This window comes from Triplophysa rosa, linkage group LG5 (assembly GCF_024868665.1).
Source record: "Triplophysa rosa linkage group LG5, Trosa_1v2, whole genome shotgun sequence".
Classification (NCBI taxonomy): Eukaryota; Metazoa; Chordata; class Actinopteri; order Cypriniformes; family Nemacheilidae; genus Triplophysa; species Triplophysa rosa.
Window position 1 is genome coordinate 586,312 of NC_079894.1, and position 20,491 is coordinate 606,802.

The following is a 20,491-nucleotide window of genomic DNA, read 5'->3' on the forward strand; positions in this document are numbered from 1 at the left end:
GCACACAAACTCACTTCATTACATTTCTAATCTGTACAGGGCAGCGCTGGTTTGTTTCATATGCACCAGCTCATGTTAGCAGATATGTTAACGATGGATATAAAAACGTTTGTACTTGAGTTTCGAAGTAACGTTAACTCGCTTGCAATTGCGCCTCAAGTTTGTTTTGTTTAACCGGCGATTGCGAAAAAAAAATAAGACACTTGATAAACCGCGTGATGACAACTCGAGGTTAGTTTCACCTTTGTTTCCGCTTTCCTGTAATGTTTTCCTCCTCATGTTGAGTTTTCTTTGCCAAGTGCAGTATGAAATGGACTTTGTACATTGACGTGCATGATAAAAGCTGCACGCTGACTGACTGTTGTTGCGTTTATTTCTGCGTTCTGTTAGACTGTGAGATTAATCCATATCGAGTCAAAATGCCAATAGCTTATCATCGTTTTTGAAATACATTCTATCGCGATTCGATATGATATCGTTTATCGGCACAGCCCTACTTACATTACATTCTTTTAGCAGTCAGTTATAGGCCTAATATAGGCTATATTCAATTTCAATTTTTTGTTTTAATTGACTTTGTTTTCCTCAATATTATTTTAAGTTGTATTGTATTTTATTGAAAAACAAGACAAATTATAAAAAGCACATTTTGACCATTCAGTTTATGCAATAGTGAAAAAAATGCCTAAATAAATAGAAGAAATGCAAAACACCATGTTCGGTGTTCAGTATTCGGCTATCGGCCAAGTGTTTCATTTTTATTCGGCTTCGGCCAAGAATTTTCATTTCGGTGCATCCCTAATAGTAACATCTGACAAAAACATATAAAAATCACTGAAGCAGTAGACTTAGTGAAAATTAATATTTGTGTCATTCTCAAAACTTTTGGCCTCAACTGTACAGACAATGCAAAATAATATACAGGAAATCCAGTGAAAAATATTGACAAAAGCAGAAATAGATAATGACATTATTTAAACCCTAAGCAGCATATGACTGTGTTTGAAGTAGGGTTGCACGGTGTACCGGTGCTAGCATCGCGATGCTAAAGCTTCAAAATTCCCTCTGTTTTTTAAACGGTAGTATCGTAGTGCCGTAACTAATGTTGTATATGCGCATTAACGTTCACTTGAACACTTTCATCTGTTTGCGTCCGAAATTTCCGCGCGTTAAAAAATAAATACGACCTCACGCTGTGTCAATCACATTTACACACTGCCTCTTATATTTTCGTCCGTCATAAAAAAATTCGGACCGGGTTTGATTTTCTGCGTTTTCGCAGAAAATCTTGAGTTTTGAGTGGCCTTTTATAACAATTCAGAGACACCGTACAAACGAGAGGCAAATACGAAAAAACGCATACGTAAATTTCAGACTGTATGTGCAAAGACCTTAACACTTTCCTTTATAAGCATTGCTATAAATGCAATTTGTCGCACATTTATTGAATTAGTTCCAATGTAAAAATAATTTTTAGTAGCTACTACAGTAAACGTTACTAAAATGACTAGACACTAGTGTTTTCAAATCTTACCACAGTAAATATTATAGTATACTACAGAATTTGCTAAAACTTATCCAATTACTACAGTTAACACAACAAATATTGTAGTATAATACAGTATAATATAGTTCACTAAAACAACATGTTTCATTTGGATCTGTGTATTAAGGAATTTTGGTCTATTTTGTAGATTATAAATATGAACATGACACAGTATCGCAATACTACTTGGTATTGTGATATTTCATACGGTATAGTATCGTAAGATATGTTTATGGTACCTTGACAACCCTAGTTTGAAGGAGAAAAATCTACAGGCCAGATGCTGACAAATCATCATGGAATAGACATTGTTGTCTGAGGTTAATGGCATGGTAGCACATGTTAAGAACATAACCTGCGGGTCTAATACAGAACAAGGAGGAGCCCAAAACGGCTCATGGGATGGTCTGAGGACAACGAAACAATGTGCTACAGTCCATATTCACATTTGTGTGATGTTTTTAGTACATTCTCTTTTAGCTACAGTAAGACTGATATACTTGTAGTCCAAACCTTTAACAAAAAACTTTTTAAAATTAGGGCTGTCACAATGATTAAACAATCGTCTCATCGCAATTATTTATCATAATTCCAATTATTTCAGATAAACGCAATTATTGCAAATCCTTAGAAAACAAGGGTGATCTGCAGCATTTTACTTGCACCGTCCTTGATCTGCACTCGGTTACATTCGAATGACATTTTGAGATTTGCATTTTTTGTGTTTATGAGTTTTATTAAAGTGATTTCAGATTTGCTGCATCTACACAGCAAGATGACATCATCCTCTCAGTCTTTTCCGTTAAGGTCACTCTATAGGGAATGTTAGTTATCTTCACATTTCTTAATCTACATTTTATTCACTGAATAAATTAATTGTAATGAATGGTTATAATTCTCAAAGCCTTTAAACAGACAATTAACCGTCATAATCGCAATTATTTAATAGACAATAAATCGTCAGCTAAATTTCATAATCGTGACAGCCCAGTTTTAAATTACATAGCGTTTGACACTCGTATGCACCAAAGGAAAAGGAAACCCAGTTACTTTATGTCCACTGTGTACTGCGGTTATAGTTTAACTTTCTTTAAAGAACCCAGCTGTTTAAAGTCCGTCCTCCAGCGTTACACCTTATTAATACACGAACAATGCTTAAAAGTACAATGTGCGCCCTGCTATCCAAACAGTGCATTCATGCAGAAAGACTACAGCATAGGACACTGAGGCTAAATGCACTGTACATGAACCAGAAGAGCAAACATCTCACGCTGTGTATGTAAACAAATGACTGTTTTGAAGAGCAGGATACAGACTAGGCTGCACATTTTATCCCCAAATCCTGCTGCACCCTGAGGAAAGACAGAAGAAAGCACTCGGGCCCTCAGTGATTTAAAGTAAAACGCTCTGAGCAGAGCCACGCGTCAGGAATAGGTGTTAGGAATAGGTGTTAGGAATAGGAATACTCGGCTATGTAATGTTAGTTTGTTTCCTACAGGTGGTTTCACTGAACCATTCTTACCGAGTGACAACTTCTTCTGCAGGCTGCGCCTTCCCATGAATCATCTGCTGGATAAAGCTGAACGCAGCACACGGTTGAAGAACGGTTATGATTCACGCTTATCTGTCAAACGGGAAAAGCAGGCTGTCCCGGTCTGAAGCACAGGGTAGAAACAACAATACGCCCTGCTGCTTCCTTTCTGGATATACAACACTAAACAGAAGTGTTTGTGTTTCTCACAAACTAAACCCGTCAACAGCTTTTAGGTTTTACTGGTTTGCGTGGCGTGATGATGGGAATATGAGAATGTTGTGTTTACACACGCTGTAACTGATTTACTAGTGCTGTTTTGCAGACTGCTGACTATGATGCCAACCTCCCCCTCTCACATCAACAAAGCAGATAAAATAAAGAAACCCTCCCCGTTTCTTTCAGAAAATGAGATAAGATGAAGATTACACAGCAACTTAAAGGAAGCTGTCCATTACTGACAAGGCAAGTAAAGGGTTTGATTTCATTAGGAGCACAATGTAATAACACGAATAGTATGAAGCAGTGCAGTAGCTCTCACATCAGCATGTGACTTGAACGCAGTGGATTGCGCTCGGTGTGGTTTAATGTCTGATATCAAACCAGAACACAGGAAAACAGTCATGGCCACTTGGAAGTACTTCACTCTTTTAACCACAAACTAACCACAACAGCCTTATCTAAACCTAACGAAACCGGAAGACGTGCAAGAGACATCGGATCACGAGCGAATCGGTCATGAATCGAAGACAGAATGCGAGGAATGCAGCGGCCACGCGCATTCCTCAGCGTGTAAAACGCATTTATTTCACAAATTCCAGCACTGACCACCTCACAAAACAAGAAAAGCACCACAACACACCTGCGGTTAAAAAAACAACAACATTTATTTCCCATTACGCTTAACACGTTCAGAGCGAAACTTTCTCGGTTTCTGATGCCTCACGTCACTCACTCACACTCTCCGTGGCAACCGCAACGATAAACGAATGATGATGATACGCTATTAAAACCTCCTAAAGTAGCGATTAACAGACGTAATACGTTTCTAAACAACACAAGAACGAACGAATGGGAATGTCTAACGAAGCCGAATAATTATTAAACAGCAATGGCCTCGGTGAACGTGTAAACACAAAGCAGAAACTTTGTCTACAACGTTTCTACTTACCAGTTTCAAGAAATATTACATCATTTCCACTCCGGACGGTTTAGTGCCAAATTGTGACAGTTCTGTCCACTTTTTTCGACGGGGTTTGTTTAATGTAGCATCCGTACCGTACCGGTTACAAGTGCACGCACACACAAGACTACTGAGAGTGAAGCAGTACTGTGTGTGCGCGTCCACGCGGAGCTCCATTCACTCGAGAGCACTGCTCTCATTCACCCACACAGCTCATGTTTCATCATACTTAAATGGATACTTCACCCAAAAATGAAAGTTCTGTCATCATTTACTCACCTTCGAGTTGTTCCAAATATGTATACATGTCTTTGTTCTGATGAACACAGAGAAAGATATTTGGAAGAATGCTATAACCAAACAGATCTCTACCCAGCTGACACAGTACGTTCTGACGACGTCGCCAGTTCGTCTTCATTTGGTCACCGTGACATTACTTTGTGACCACGTTCTGAGGACGTCTTTGCAACGTTGCGTTTCTTAAAATTTTTGCGTATGTTCCAGAAACGTCCTAGCCACGTCCACAAATAACGTCGTGAATTAATCCCATGGAGAACGTCGTAGCGACGTGATGTACTGGTCTTCAGATAACCTGGACACTGGTCCTTTAATTAACGTATCTGGTCATTGCTGCTAACGTTCCAGAAACGTCCTAGCCACGTCCTCAAATAACGTCGTGAATTAATCATTTCTATTTATTATGTTATTGTGTGGAAAATTTATGATCAGAGTAAAATCTGTTATAATGTCAAGACTAATGCAATAAATCCTAATTCTGACAGCGATTAAACAGGAGTTTAATTCGATACCACAACTAAACTGCGTTTCTATTTATTTAGTGCGCGCGTCTGATATGTGCGCGCACGCGCCTTTTCTGTTCTGCAAAGAGCCGTGCGCTCGCATTATTTATAAACGTTAACGGTCATGTCTTTTTTCGTCACTGCCTTATATTCCTTTAGCGGTTTATTAATATTCTTTCTTTACTTTATACCTTACAGATGTGAGAGTAAACACATATTTTAGTGATTTTCGATCGATTTGGCGCGTTTAAATGAACGGACCCTGATGTTTGTGAATGTGACTAAAGAAGCTTTTGATTGTTGTTTTTAAAAACGGACAACCTGCTAAACTTATGTGGTAAGACAACAATATAATGTTAAAGGCGGGGTAACCCATTTCCGAATTACGCTTAGACAACTGAGTCGGGCCGAGTACCAAAACAACCTTGTAGCCAATCAGCGGTAAGCTGCACAGTGCACAGGACGGACATTAGCCGAGCCGAGCGCTCACGAAAGCGAAAGAGGGGGGTAGGGGTGTGTTTGTTTTGGTGATTTGAACATCAACAATGGCTAAGAGAAATCGGACACCCCGCCTTTAAGCTTAAACATAATGTTTATTCATCTCTTTCAATAAATATCTGCTTTAAATCCCCTATATTGTGTTGAAGTCTTTGATTATTTATGTCATATACTAGTATAAATAAAATATCTGGTTGTGATGTACAGTGCTGTGTTGAGTTTTATAATCGTTATACTGTGCATTAATCTTTAACGCACAGATTAAATCACAAATTAATTTAATCCGCCATGTGAGGGATGATAATTGTTTAAATTAAATATAAAAAAAGATTTTAACAACGTGACTGTTTAGGACATGCTCATCACGTCCCAGAAACGTTTTTTTGTTGCGACGAATATGGTACATCCCAGGAATGTCTTCAGGAGGTAATCACCATGTCCCAACAAAGTCCAATGTTACGTCGTCACGACGAATATGGGAATCACAAAGTTACGTCGCTGGAACGTTATTGTGGTACGTCATGGCAACGACTATGGTTCGGTCAAGGTAAGTCGTCACAACGTAACTGTGTTAGCTGGGTACACCCATTCACTACCATAGTAGGAAAAATACGATGGTAGTCAAAAGTGCCCCAGAACTGTTTGCTGTCCTACATTCTTCAGAATGTCTTCTTTTGTGTTCAACAGAACAAAAAAATGATAAAGTAATTTTTCCTACTATGGGAGTCAATAGGGGCCAGATTTGTTTGGTTGTGCATTATTCCAAATATCTTTCTCTGTGTTCATCAAAACAAGGAAATTTATACAGATTTGGAACAACTCAAAGGTGAGTAAATGATGACAGAATCATTTTTGGGTGAAGTATCCCTTTAAAGTTACGCTTTAGAGTTAGTTTAACAATGAACAATACTTACAGTAGCCTATACATACAGTATTTATTAATCTACATTTGAGCATTAATAGCCTTTGTACATTTTAAATCAAAAGATGTATCATAATGTGAACGAACAAACAATAATATTTGTATTAATTAACATTAAACAGTTTAAATAAATGCACTAAATTGCTCGTAGTTCATGTATCCTAATGCATTTATTGTTAATGAATGGGATTGTAAAACAATGACGTAATTATTGCTGAGCAATATGTATCTATTTATTTAAATCAAAGATTTTTTTTTAAGATTATAATGATTACTAAAAAGTATAGTTTACAGTAATTGTGTTCACATTTTTCTGACTTTTATGTTGCACAGCACAGCAGATGGCAGCAAAAGCTTAGTTTTGTTCGTGGCACATCATTTAAGCCTTCACGGTTATATTCAAAGAGAATTACTTTACTCAAGCATTATAAAAGCTTTATCAAAGTATTTGTATTATAGTTTTACCCAAATACTTTAGACATGTGTAAGAGTTATAAACAAAAATACATTTATACTTGAAAAATGTTAATGCCACTAATGTGCTTTTAAACAGAGGGTCATTTAGTTCAGACTGCATTTGGACTCAACAACATTTACGTGTTTTTATTTATTATCTTAAAAGCTTTGATAAAATCGACAGTAGTAAAACCAAACTCAATCATGTATTTGCTCAAATTATATACATGAGTTTAGCTTTGCTTGTGGAATTGGAATATTGCAATAATACATGACCTCACCTTGGAATTCTGAAGTTTAAAAATGAAAAATCTGTCATCATTTACTCACCCTGGGGTTATTTCAAACCTGTTTAAATTTCTTTGTTCCAATGAAGACAGAGTAAGATATTTGGAAGAATGTTAGCCATTTTCAGTTCTGGGACATCATCCACTACCATAGTAGGATTTTTTATGTTTTGTTCTGTTGAACACATACTGAGATATTTTGAAGTATTTAGGAAAACAAAGAGTTCTCGGGCACCTTTGACTACCATTATTCCTACTATGGTAGTCAATGATGTCCCGGAACTGAAAGTTACTAACATTCTTCCAAATATCTTTCTTTGTGTTCATCGGAACAAAGTCATTTATACATGTATGAAATTACAAAAGCGTGAGTAAATGATGACAGAATTTTCATTTTTGGATGTCCCTTTAAGTTATTCACACATTCTTATTCTTTGACAACTTATTTACATTTTGTACATGTTTGGGACTTTTTTTTAAACTGAAAGGTTCTATTTAACTTCGTTCCATTAGGTTTCATTTGTGACTTTCATTAACACTTTGAATGCACACAAGAGGACCAATCAGCATTAGCTTTCTTTGATCCCTATTATATATTTCCCTTTTTTATTAATTAATTCTTAAAATGTCACATTAAGCGTTACAGGTCATACAGTCAAAAATGTAATTGATGGGATCTTAATTACAACAATAAACAGTAGCATGTTATTTCAGCTATAGCTACTGTTTGTGTGTCTTGAAGGTTATTGCTTGAATTAGGGCTGTCACGATTATTAAATTTGGCTGACGATTAATTGTCTAATAAATCACTGCGATTATGACGATTAATTGTCTGTTTTTGAGGTTTGACTTTTAATTCTCATACATTTTTTATTCAGCTTTGAAACGACCATATTGTTCTGAATATAAAGACTATGTTCTTTTTCTTGGAAATACATAGGAAAAAATTGGGTCATCATACTTGAGGTTTAGGCTTTTACCTGTCAATAATACAACCGCCAAATACTTGTAAATGAAGTAAATTGATCAGGAGTGAATTGAAGCCACCATTAAAATACTATCAATCATAGAAAAGCTTCTAGTCTGTATTTTTCTCACTTGCAAGACTACAATAAAAGTTTACTTCTATGTTAATGAGATTTTGGTAGACTGGTTTTCACACTGAAATAATATTAAATTGTACTGCAGGTTATTTTTATGGTATATGCTTTAGTTTTTTTAAGTGATTGTGTTGTGGTGGTACATTTAACAAGTATTACCATGCTTTAGTTACAATATATACACTAAAATATGCAATATGCATATGCACTACAGCTCCCCCTAGTGTCTTCTATAGAGATGTGCGATAATTGCGATGATCTGAAACCATCGCGATGAGGTCAAACAATCGCGATGAGACGATTATTTAATAATCGTGACAGCGGTCCGTGTACTTAGCGACCAACGGATTTCCCTTTTGAAATTAGAAAACCAAAATCGGGAATCAAGCTTTTTTTTCTTTTTGCGTTGATTATAGAAAACGGGAAACGAAAAAAAAAACCCGTTGTCCAATTTTTTCAAACGTGTTTATAAATGGTAATCGGGAATTAAAATACACGTGTGAAAATCCTATGTCTTTATTTTCTGCAGTTTGTACCGACCCGGAAGCGGAAGCAATCAAGGTGGGCGGGGCATGTGGACATGTTCTTAAATTATAATCTTTCACTGTCAAACTCTATTTGTATCATTCATCTTACAGAGTCTTTGATTTGATGTAGCTGGATGTCTAAGTTCGGGGGTGGTCCTGAACCATGGACTTATGGACTTATATTTGTTGTGGGTATGATTCTCATGTGAACAGCAGTGCATTGTAAAAGCCAATCCTACTGTGAATATAGTTGCACTGTTAATGTCAGTTGCCAATACAAATGGCCTATACATTTTTTAATAGGACTTGGAAAGTGTGCATTTGTTGACATATAGATATGCGTCCAAGTGCTCTGTGCTTCTTTGTATTTGGCCATAGATGCATATAAATGCAGTTCATGCTGTATTAACAAAACAGCTCATAATATAATTCACAGCTCTATAATATGTATACCACTATCACATTGTAGTGTATTTCACATTTCTTGGTCCATGGTATTGTTTTTCCATCTGTTGTGGCAAAACAACACATGCATTATTAAAAAAAACTAAAAAGAATGGCTAGTTCTGCAAAAGTAGGTGACAAATATGTTGGGGTCAAGACACCATGCAGATCATTTATATTCAATCAACTCAGACTAACCCCGATGTCACTGCTTATATGATAACCCTTACGGAAATTTACCATGGTTTTACTACAGTTAAAATTGAAAAACCATGGTTTTACTACTGCCCCAAGTAATCAATGCACCAAAAAAACATGGTTACTACACTTGTACCACAAAAAAAACATGTTTAATTTTCGTAAGGGAATGACTACTGCATCACTCAAGCTTTAACATGGGGTGGCCTTTGTGTTCGTGTTGTAACCTTTTCTTTTTTCTGTAATAAAACCTGCATATTCGTGCAACGACATGTTCCAAAGACATCAACAGAACGGTTAATCACACTACTCGATAGCTTCCGCTTCCGGGTCACTACAAACAAACTGCACAAATAAGAGACATAGGATTTTCACACGTGTATTTTAATTCCAGATTACCGTTTATAAACACGTTTGAAAAAATTGGACAACGGGTTTTTTTTTTTGGTTTCCCATTTCTATAATCAACGCAAAAAGAAAAAAAGCTTGATTTTCTAATTTCGAAAGGAAAATCTGTTGGCCGCTAAGTACACGGACCAATAATCGCGACAGCCCTATCTTGAATTAGAGACAGAACCCTGTAATTCCAAGCAGAAAGTGTTTTCAGATTTAGAAGGTTCTATCTGCATTTGACCTGTTCAAAAATCCCCATTTATCTTTTTATTTTATATATTATACATTTAGAATCCAGTACCTGTCCCTAATTTTTTGTTTGTTGCTATATTAAACGCAGAAACTTTAAAAGCTGCTCAAACTGTAGACAGAACTTTCTAATGGAACATTATCAAGGTAAAGATAAGCAGCAAGAAAGATTTGTTACAATGAGTGATTTTATAATTTACAACAAATCATTTTGCAGAGCCCTGGGTGTGGATTACAGTAACTTTAAGAAGTCCTGCCTTAGAGGACAACAACAGGCCGATTTCCCTGGACATTGTGCTGAATGACAGGTGGCAATAATGTGCTTTTCGCCTCCATTGAGATGACTGACCTTTAAACACCCTCTATTGATTATTTTTAGACATGTTTACATGTTCTCAGGAATCTGAGAGTGCAAAAAATCTAAATATTGAGAAAATTGCCTTTGAAGTTGTTAATCGGTCACTGTGGCAGACCATCCACTCAGCCGCAGGCCAAAAATAAAGTTTTGATATATTTAAGGTAGGAAATTTACAAAATATCTTCATGGAACATGATCTTTACTTAATGTCCTAATGATTTTTTCTAACGATAATTTTGACCCACACAATGTATTTTTGTCTTTTACTAAAAATGTTCCTGTGCTGTTTAAGACTGGTTTTGTGATCCAGGGTCACATTTGAGGTCATTGGTGAAACACAAAATGTAAAGATCTCAATTTTGTGTAAAACTACACCTCATAGTATTTAAGAATCTGCACGACCTGGAGCTGTTCAAATCAGTAGAAAAATCAAAAAGCAGATGTTAAAAACATTTCCTCTCGTGTCATTTCAAACCTGTATGACTTTCTTCTGCAACACAAAAAGAAAATACTTGGTTTGATTAAGGTTGGCAACCAAACAACACATTTCTCAAAATATCTTCTTTTGTGTTCCACAGATGAAAGAGTCGTACACAGGTTTTGAGGCACATGAGGGTGAATAAATAACGACAGGAAGTTTTAATTGGGAGAACAATCGTATTAAAACAGCATTTGCTGACAAACTGCACCTCATAAGTTCCTTTGCATGGCATGAACCTTTAACCGTTCAGAAAGATTTAGGTTTTCATGTATACCTGACTATTGGTCCAAATTACTTTGAGATATTCCTGAAACCATGAAGCTTTTATTACAGCAGGTACGCACTTGTATTTAACTTCTAACAAACGTGTGAACGCAATGCAGTTTTTCATCAACACTATCCTGCAGGGTTGATTCCAAACACTTGTGCTCAGACGTTTCGCACGCACACTCGCACAAACACGTTTTCTATTATGCCGTGTTGACAGGCCCACGAGGAAAAACGACAGAAACGCATGGATCGTCTGGTTGAATGCACCTCACTGCTTTATTTACAGCAGTTATTTCCATTGATATCAAGATTAGACATCTGAAGCCCAACACATCTACAATACTCGTGTGCGCGTCAGGGCTGCTGGCTGGTCAGAGGTCCTGGATGATTAGTATGATTTTTGGATTAGAAAAAATAAAGATCCGAGACAAACATGTAAAAACATTTCTACAACCGGCAATAGCTCTCAAATGACAACATATCAACTATGTACAAAAACATTAATAATAATATTTATATATACTTTTTTCATCGTCGTCATCATGTGTACACTAAAGTATATTAAAGCAGCAACTATTGGTCAATCTGAGGAACTCTTTTAGTCCTGAAAACGGTTTAAATATCCTTCAGCTGTAAATGTGTGAACACCAGGAAAAACTGAGAAAAGCACAGATAAGCAAATAAATAAAAAAATAGAGTCCAAAATCTGTTCATTCTGTTTGTGCAGTCCGGAATACTGAGTAGCAGGTAGAAAAGCAGAGGCATCCCCGCCGACAGTTTGTTCTTGGAAAGTTCAACATGTTTGCCACCAAATTCGGACACGACTCCATGTTGCACTGACGCAGGCCACAAACAGAGTAAGGTCACTTTTTCTTAATTTCTGACGTTTTCTGTTCATTGGCGAGTCGGAGAACTTTGTTGGCGGGCGTGGGGAGAGTCTGAGGAGATCGTGTTTAAAGCAGCCTTCTGGTTTGAGGATAATTTCACAGTTTGTTCCATTTGACCAGTCCTTGAAACCTGACCATATAAAAATGACGGGAAAGAAGCAGATGATGTGTATTTTCTTCTTGAAATACAAAAACCACGCCTGCACCCCGTATCGTCCTCATATGGAGGGAGCGAAGAAGAAAACGAAAGTCCTGAGTTTGTTTTCTGAGGGGCGTGCGATGTAGAGCATGATAAAAATGAATCTATAAAAAACATCTAATCTAGCTTGTCAGGGTTAGGAGGTTATATTAGGAGGGGTTGGATCGGGGTAGAGATAAGATGCGGCCGTTTTTCTTGCCGTTCATATGCGTGTATGGCACGTGCTCCTCGTAACTCCCTCGTAGGCCCACGGACGAGCCCTCGTCCCCGTCTAGACAGCTCTCCCTTTGAGAGTACGAGGACGGGTCCAGTGGGATGCTTTCCATGTTCTCCATGTCCATGTCAAAATCTTCCGTCTCAGGCGGCTTGTTCTCCTCGCTGTAGAAAAAGGAGACCTCCTGAAACGAGGGATGCAGGTCCTCGCGGAGCATCTCGATGATTTCCTGGAAGGTGGGCCTCATTTTGGGATTGTAATGCCAGCACATCTGCATCAGATTATGTCTGGAAATGAAGAAATAGATGGAGAAATTCACATCTTCTGACAACCAGGTATGTTAAGACTGTGAACGTCAGCGATATACTCACACTCTGTCTGCGCAGTTGTCTGGTCTGTCGAGGTATCCTCCATCCATCACGAACTTCAGGACCTGTTCGTTGGACAGTCCCTGGTAGGGCTGCTCAGCCAGAGTACTGACCTCCCACAGCACCACGCCAAATGACCTGAACCATTGAAACGGACACGCTGTTGAAATCTCGAGGTCAATTTGGCAAACGTTCTGCGTGCGCTTGTTTATGTCTGTGCACATGGCCGACTCACCAGCAGTCCGAGTGAGCTGTGAAGACCCCGTCTTTCAAGGACTCGGGGGCCATCCATCTGACAGGAAGCAGGCCCTTCCCACCCTTCCTGTAGTAATCGGTCTCGTAGATGTCTCTTGTCATGCCGAAGTCTGGCAGCCAAAGAACACAGGAAAGAAAACATCATTAGAAAGCTCTAACAATAACAGATTACACAATCCGGGTACGATAGACTGCGCCGCATCCTGTACTTCATTAACACTTTCACATTCTTTATTGTCGCAATGTTTTCAACAGCTCGAGTGTTTGGCACTCGCTTGCGCTTGTGAAGGTTTAGATGGCACGGGTAGATTCGCGCAGTTATGAGTCCATCAAAGGCAGAGCATTTCAGAAGTAAACTCTTGCAATTAGCAGAGGTCCAGATTGGAAACATTTATATAAACATACACATCATTTTCAACAGAGAAACAGAGTGTGTGAGGTAGGGTTGGGTGTTCACCCTGTGGAGTTATAAAGTGAGGCGCATCTTTATACAACGCGGGCTGCGCAGACACGAGTCTTCTTTATACAACGCGGACTGCGCAGACACGAGTCTTCTATATACAATGTGGGATGCGCAGACACGAGTCTTCTTTATACAACGCAGGCTGCGCAGACACGAGTCTTCTATATACAACGCAGGGTGCGCAGACACGAGTCTTCTTTATACAACGCAGGCTGCGCAGAGACGAGTCTTCTATATACAACGCAGGGTGCGCAGACACGAGTCTTCTTTATACAACGCAGGATGCGCAGACATGAGTAAAGACACGCAGACATGAGTCAAGACACGCATCTTTATACAACGCGGGCTGCGCAGACACGAGTCAGACAAGCATCTTCTTTATACAACGCAGGCTTTTAGTTCAATGCGAATGCTATATACTGTTGTGTTGAATATTAAGGCGGTTTACCTCCAATTTTCACAGTCAGGTCTTCAGCCACCATGCAGTTCCTGGCAGCGAGATCTCTGTGCACAAACTTCTTAGCGTTCAGGTAAGCCATGCCATCTGCTATCTCGGCTGCCATCTGAATCATCTCCTTCAGCGTCGGAGGAGGCCGGCCTGGATTATTCTGCCATAAAACCCAACCACAACATAGTAAAGCACAAACCCACAGCAGCAGAATAATGGGCTGTAGAGATGGCGAAGGTTTTACATTTTGATAACAGGATATTGTGATTTAAAGGAACGCACGTTATCTTAAAGTCCAGCTATGCAATACTAAAAATGTCAAATCCGGGTCTAACCGCGAATGCATTAGCAACTCTTCAGGTACGGTTTGTTACCTCCGAGTCAGGTCTGAGAGAACGCAGGAAACTCTTTAAATCTCCATGTGTCATCAGCTCCATCACCACCAGTGTGGGCTGGCCTTTAGAAACCACACCCAGCAGCCGCACCTAACCAATGAAATCATGTCAGCAACTGTGAGAAAACAGTGACACACCGCTTAAACAGTCAATGAAACCGATACAAAGGAATTTTTATGCATATACAAATGAACACTCGTTGTATTTATCTGGCGCTTGCAGTCTAAGGGTTGATTCACATTTCCCGTCTTTTGCATGCGCAAGTACGTTATTTTAAATGTAGACACGCCTGTGCGCAAATAGGAAGCGCCGGCGCCGCATCGAGATGCAAATAGTTCAACTTTACAGAGCGGCTCGCGTTTTCCGCGCGGTTTTAGATGTGAAATGTGAATCTCCCTTTATCTTGTATTAAATGTTTCAAGTTGCTTGGAAGAAAGCCATTGTCAAGGTCACAGATTTTGACAGCTATCCCTTTAAGTGTGGAATGTTTTACGCCTCGTAAGCTTTAGACACGGTCCAATTGTAAGAGCCGTGTGTCTCACCACATGATGGCAGCTGAAAGCCTTCATCACAGAAGCTTCGTTCAGGAACTCGATTCTCTCCCTGAGGCTGGCCGACTCATTAACGGTCTTCACCGCCACGCGGGTCTGCGCTTCGCCTTTGATTATGTCCTTTCCGATGCCCTCGTACACCATGCCGAAAGATCCTTGGCCCAGCTCACGCAGCAGATTGACCTTTTCACGCGGCACCTCCCATTCATCGGGCTCGTATACTGCACAAACACAACACACGCATTCTCAATACTATACTAACAGAATCGCACAGTAATGCTCGAGACGAAGCAGAACTCCGCCAGGAGAGAAAGTCGTTTGAAATGTCATCATCTCACTAAATCAATACGACTGTCAATGGGATATTAAAACAAGCCGAACAAAATATAATCTGCATCGATCGCAGGATTCTCTGCCTAGGATCCTCTCCTTCAGTGTATATAAAGGGAAAGTTGCTCACCATCGTCTGGGCTGAAGTACTCGGGATTAGGAGAGGTGTAAAGGCGTCCCGTTGGTCCCTCTGTTTGCCTGGTTATACCAACACATCAAATAAATGAAATCCACATACAATGTAGTGCTCAAGTTTTTTATCGAGGAAGAAACTTCATACTTCTTTTTGAACATGAAGAAGCCCACGCCTCCCATCAGCAGCAGCAGAAGTGCACAGATGACCGGACCGATCACAATTTTCAGCATGTTGGATGGGTCCACACCTGTTCACACAAACAAGATCAACCTCGTCACGGGCTCACACATTAGATGAAATGCAATTCAATTTAGTTCTATTCATCGCACGTTTCAAAGTACATTCTGTCCCTAGCTTCACAAATCCCCCAGTGACCAACAGCCGAATGGATGACTGTGATTCAGAAGCATGACAGACGTGTTTGTGCGTGATGAGAGTTCCTTACGTAGGTCCTGCACATAGAAGTGTGTTGGCTCCGTCCACGATCCGTTCCCCGCCAGGGATGTGGCCCTGATACGCACCGTATAGTTCCCAGGGTGCACCACCCTCAGCTTGCATCCTCCATCTGCAATGTAGTTCTTTCTGGACACGCAATGGTGCAGCTCCTGAGACGCAACAGAGAAATGCTTTTGTGCACAGCCAGACTGAGCAAACTAAACGTTGGTTAAACTTTTATAATGTCCTTTACGTTTTAAAACCCATCTGCACAAAATACACCTAACATTACTCATCCTCGGCTTTTAATGAAACAAAGCGGTGCCGCCGAGTGCAAAAACATCATGTTCCACTTTGCTTTCATCGACTGTGAACCTTTATATAATCAAGCCCTTGTTTATCGGAGGCTTTCGAAAACAACATTAGGAACATTTGCACCGTCTCCGGGAGGATTTCTCCATGGTTACGGAAACACATAAGTGACGCAACCACGCTAAAACAGTCTGTTGATTTAGTGCTAGCACATGTTGATTTCAACAGGATTGATAAAAATCGGATTTAAAGTGCAGCCAGCAAAGTGCCCGGAGAGAGTCCAGGCCACAACGTCTCACCTCCGTATCTCCCAGTCTCTTGTAAAGGACTTCGTAGAGGATAATCATGCCGTTGGGGTCCTTAGGCTCCGCCCATCTGATGTGCACTGTGTATTCTGACAGCTCGTAAGTAATCTTCCCCGAAATATCATCTGCCTTTTCTGTGAGACAACACACTGATGTCATTGCGCGACAAAACGATTTTATTGTGGAACAATACAGTAATTCAGTGGAGACAGTCCTGTACCTTCAGGCATGGTGCGGGCGCTCACGTAGGCCGCCATGCTGCAGCGAATGGGGTCGGTCGGGTGGTTGCAAGCGTGGATTTCTATCTGATAGCTGGTGAAATGGCGCAGGCTGGAGATGACCGTGGATTCCTTGCCGTAAACCTTGAACGAAATCTTACTCGCCTCTGCTTCCTCCTCCGGGCTACGAGTGGCAGTGCCATTGGGCAGCGAAGAGGGCGTGGTGTACAGATGAGAGAAAGTCCTATTGGCCACGCCCACCAGAGATCTGCGTTGTCTTGACGGCCTGGGCACATCAACAGATACAGAGGCAACTGGTCTTAAGGCCTATTCGTTTACAGAGTCATGCCTTGCTGTAAATATTTGTATATACATCTTTTCTCTCTTTCTCATCTTTCACCAGCCAATAAAAGAAAAACGGTTATATATCGCATGTAAAGCTGTATACAATATCCATTGTAACATATGACCGTGCTTCATTTCACATTCAATATGAATTCATATCTAGTTCAATGTCTTAAATACATCCGAGTAGTTAAACCAAAATGTTCAAATGTGCATTTGCATTAAAGCGGTCGCATCGTGCACAGATCAAACTCTCACATGAACTCTCACTGGTTGTGGTAACGTAAAAAAATCCTCTGCCCAACAATCTAATGATCACCTGCACTAAACACATGCTTAAGCGGCAGTTTACAACCCTTTCATTTAGAAAATTAGAGAGCGAAAAGGATGACATCAATAGATGATGCAACACTCTTCTTTGGCTTTGTGACTTAAGCTTCCTCTCAGGAGGTTGAACAGTTCCCATCGTCACTTTATTGTGGCACAGAATGACTGCGTAATTGTGCCAAACTATGGTTTAGGAAATAACTGGAGTCATCCGAGTGAATACACCAACTTCAGATTTGTGCGATATTACTAACGTCACCTCTAGAGGGCGCAAGAGAGCATTGGCGTGGTTGGATTATAATGATTCCAGTGGTAAACCACCACCAGAGTGCCACGGCCTGCAGTTATTTCCTCAAATGTAAGAGCTCACACAGATTCAGCACTTTTGCTGTGCACTTCCGAGGATCATTCACGAAAGTTAATCCATATGATGGAATCTGAATAAAAAACAAGATGCATTTTACTGTCCGCACGACCAAACTGCCAGAGCAGCTGCATCAGACCGTCATAATATTTACACCAATGAAGAGGAGTTAGACAAACCCTCGTTGTAGGAGTCGTAGTAATCAGTGCCCAAGCCGTCTGTCCCCACTTCACAAACAACATCTCCCCAAAACAACGACTGGAAAGCCTAACCCAAGGACTCTGGCACGTGAATGTTCGTGTGGACGTGGAAGAGAGTGCGCATGGGCGTGTGTGCGTGGGAGTGGAACGGATCTTTAGAGCCAGCTGTGAGCTTCTGAAGGCCAACGATACAAAACCCGGTGGAGACGCACCTATCAAAAACATGCACTCAAGGTCTCGGCGGAGTCAAAAACAACCTAGCGTCTGACCGCCGCTGGGACTCCGGAGAAAACAACAAACCACTGGGTCACGTCAGGTGAGTAAAAGCATATTATCCGTTTCATTCTGAGCCATCTACATTAGTTATACCATACGAGGGACTTTACCGGAGTTCAAACACTTCATTATGAAGGTAGTTCTCAAAGGTTTTGCGGTATTCGGACTCCTCCGCCTCTTTCTTCAGCTGTTTCTCTGTTTTGGGGCACGTGCAGCACAGCTTGGCCTGGCCCTGCTCTTCCGTCTGGTTCCACTTGTGCTCTTCTTCGTTGTCCACTTGAGTGGGGGCTCTGGTGGGCAGCTTCATACCTGAACAACACAACATACAGCTTTCTCTTCTGCCAATAAATGCTAAGCACGAGCGCGTATGTGCATTCCTGTTTGTACCTTTCTGACAGTAGTCAAACTTATAGAGCTCGCTGGCTTCCGGTTGCTGCTGACAGAAGACCAGGTAGTGCGTGATGTTTCCGTTCGGATCGTTGGGGGTCTTCCACTTGAGAATGATCTGAGATGAGGAGTTGGATGAAGATATGGGGTCCAGGGGCACAGAAGGTTCTGGTTGGAAAGAAAAGACACACACATACGAGTAAATACAAATTGCGTGAAGAAAACGATTTATGTGAGAAAATAGACCAAAACAAAAAACAGGTTCGCGTCTCCATCGTCCCTTCAATTATTCTTGAAGGAATATGCACAGACTCAGTTCTGGTTAGACCACATTGTCAGAGCGCGTCACAGATGAGACAGAGGAGAGGGATAACGACAGCTTCCTCCCAAGGAGGAAGAAGAGAGGGGGCGGCGGCGATGTCACGGCGTGTGAAACCAAGCCTCTGCCAAACCCTGAACCGCTGCTTTCAGTCCCAGCCAACCAGCTGCCGAAACAATGTTGTCATTTGTGTGCTTTATCAGGAAGCAAAGACAAAACAAGCTCTGAAGGAAGCCAGACGGGCACCTGGCAGCATCCTCCCGACTTCAATCACAGCCCGACCAGCGGCACAATGCTGGATGAGTTCGCACCGCCTAAAAAGCACCAGTGACCTCTTTTCTTCCTCTCCGCTGCCGATCCTGCACATGGTGCACTGGGAACTGAAATCATCTTACTGAAGGTTGTCTTCAGAAATGACTAATGTGTATTTGATGGATTCTGATCCTATTCCTAGCATCTAGCTAGGCTACAGACAACAATGAAACAACCTTTCCATTCAACCCTTTGTTTAAAGGACGGCACTCTTAATGAGTCGTACTGAAGTGACGACTCTTCTTAGACGTAAATATCCCCAACCCCTACTTTTAAGACCATTCTAAGGCCCAATCCCAGGGGTATAAAATAGAATTGGGATTGGGCCTTAAACTTACTGGTAGCATTAGTGCGGACGTAGATGATCTCGCTCTTTGCTCCATGGACCTGGTGTTCATCAGAAGCAGAGAGCTGGGTCTTCACCATGATGGCGTACTGCGTCCACGGCTTCAGAGGCAGGATGAGGTGTCCGGGCTCCTGCTGCTCCTTTCCGTCCGTGGCGCGAGGTGGAGGATCCACGTCTGCTATGACCCAGCTGTTAGAGCCGCACGCGTCCTGACCGTCAAACTCAGTCACGTTCTTGTAGGGCCTGGAGAAGATGGCACGCATTGATTCATTACACAGAAAGTTTTTATCCAGTACACAATACACCGACATTAGAAAAGTGCACTGAAAGTACTTTATTGTGTTATATTTTAATATATAATAAAGACTATTTACTATTTCAGACTAATCGATTTTTAAGATCATGCGAAACATTTTTTCAAGCGATCCTAAACTTTTGACAGGTAGTCGAAGTGTCTCACTGTAACCGTGATCTTTTGTAATAAACAAGGGACTGAAAATCAACAATAAACATTATGGCACAAACACTGTAGATTGAACTTGACTTGAACTGATTTGGGAATATCCAGATATTCTGAATCAAGAAGCAAGTCTGAACTGGCATATTCACTGTAGTCCCAGGCACTTCTACAAAACGAGCCGTTCTACACTAAAGTGAAGCACACTACACACTGAAGTGTGAGAGAGATGAAACTTACGCCTCCTTGTACAAAACCATGAACCCCAGAAGGTCTCGAAAATCCGGCGGCCAAAACGGTTCCCATTTAATGATGATCTTGTCCGAAAGCGTGCGAATCTGAGTGAACTTCAAAACCTGGCTCTCACCTGGAGAAACACCAAACGACCGTCATATCTCA

The 20,491-nt window shown here is 40.7% G+C and overlaps 3 protein-coding genes across 3 annotated transcripts in view; all 3 read right to left on the bottom strand.

Moving 5' to 3' along the window:
- The window catches only part of arhgef18a (rho/rac guanine nucleotide exchange factor (GEF) 18a), a 28,178-nt gene extending 23,541 nt beyond the window's left edge, over nt 1-4,637 (bottom strand). Inside the window, exon 1 of the mRNA XM_057333619.1 lies at nt 4,540-4,637. Within this exon, the coding sequence (XP_057189602.1) occupies nt 4,540-4,567 (28 nt within the window). The 5' untranslated portion in view covers nt 4,568-4,637. The remainder of the gene's footprint in view (nt 1-4,539) is intronic.
- The window catches only part of LOC130554158 (NACHT, LRR and PYD domains-containing protein 3-like), an 81,944-nt gene that overhangs the window by 42,081 nt on the left and 19,372 nt on the right, over nt 1-20,491 (bottom strand). The gene's annotated exons all lie outside the window — the stretch shown is intronic.
- insra (insulin receptor a) overlaps nt 11,496-20,491 on the bottom strand; it is a 49,830-nt gene continuing 40,834 nt past the window's right edge. The window contains exons 7-21 of the mRNA XM_057333596.1: nt 20,333-20,459; nt 19,628-19,878; nt 18,659-18,826; nt 18,382-18,580; nt 16,762-17,045; nt 16,536-16,675; nt 15,935-16,094; nt 15,634-15,736; nt 15,484-15,551; nt 15,015-15,244; nt 14,452-14,562; nt 14,078-14,237; nt 13,147-13,276; nt 12,915-13,049; nt 11,496-12,830 (exon numbers count right to left, since the gene is read on the bottom strand). Coding sequence (XP_057189579.1) covers nt 12,479-12,830; nt 12,915-13,049; nt 13,147-13,276; nt 14,078-14,237; nt 14,452-14,562; nt 15,015-15,244; nt 15,484-15,551; nt 15,634-15,736; nt 15,935-16,094; nt 16,536-16,675; nt 16,762-17,045; nt 18,382-18,580; nt 18,659-18,826; nt 19,628-19,878; nt 20,333-20,459 — 2,618 coding nt within the window. The 3' untranslated portion in view covers nt 11,496-12,478. The remainder of the gene's footprint in view (nt 12,831-12,914; nt 13,050-13,146; nt 13,277-14,077; nt 14,238-14,451; nt 14,563-15,014; nt 15,245-15,483; nt 15,552-15,633; nt 15,737-15,934; nt 16,095-16,535; nt 16,676-16,761; nt 17,046-18,381; nt 18,581-18,658; nt 18,827-19,627; nt 19,879-20,332; nt 20,460-20,491) is intronic.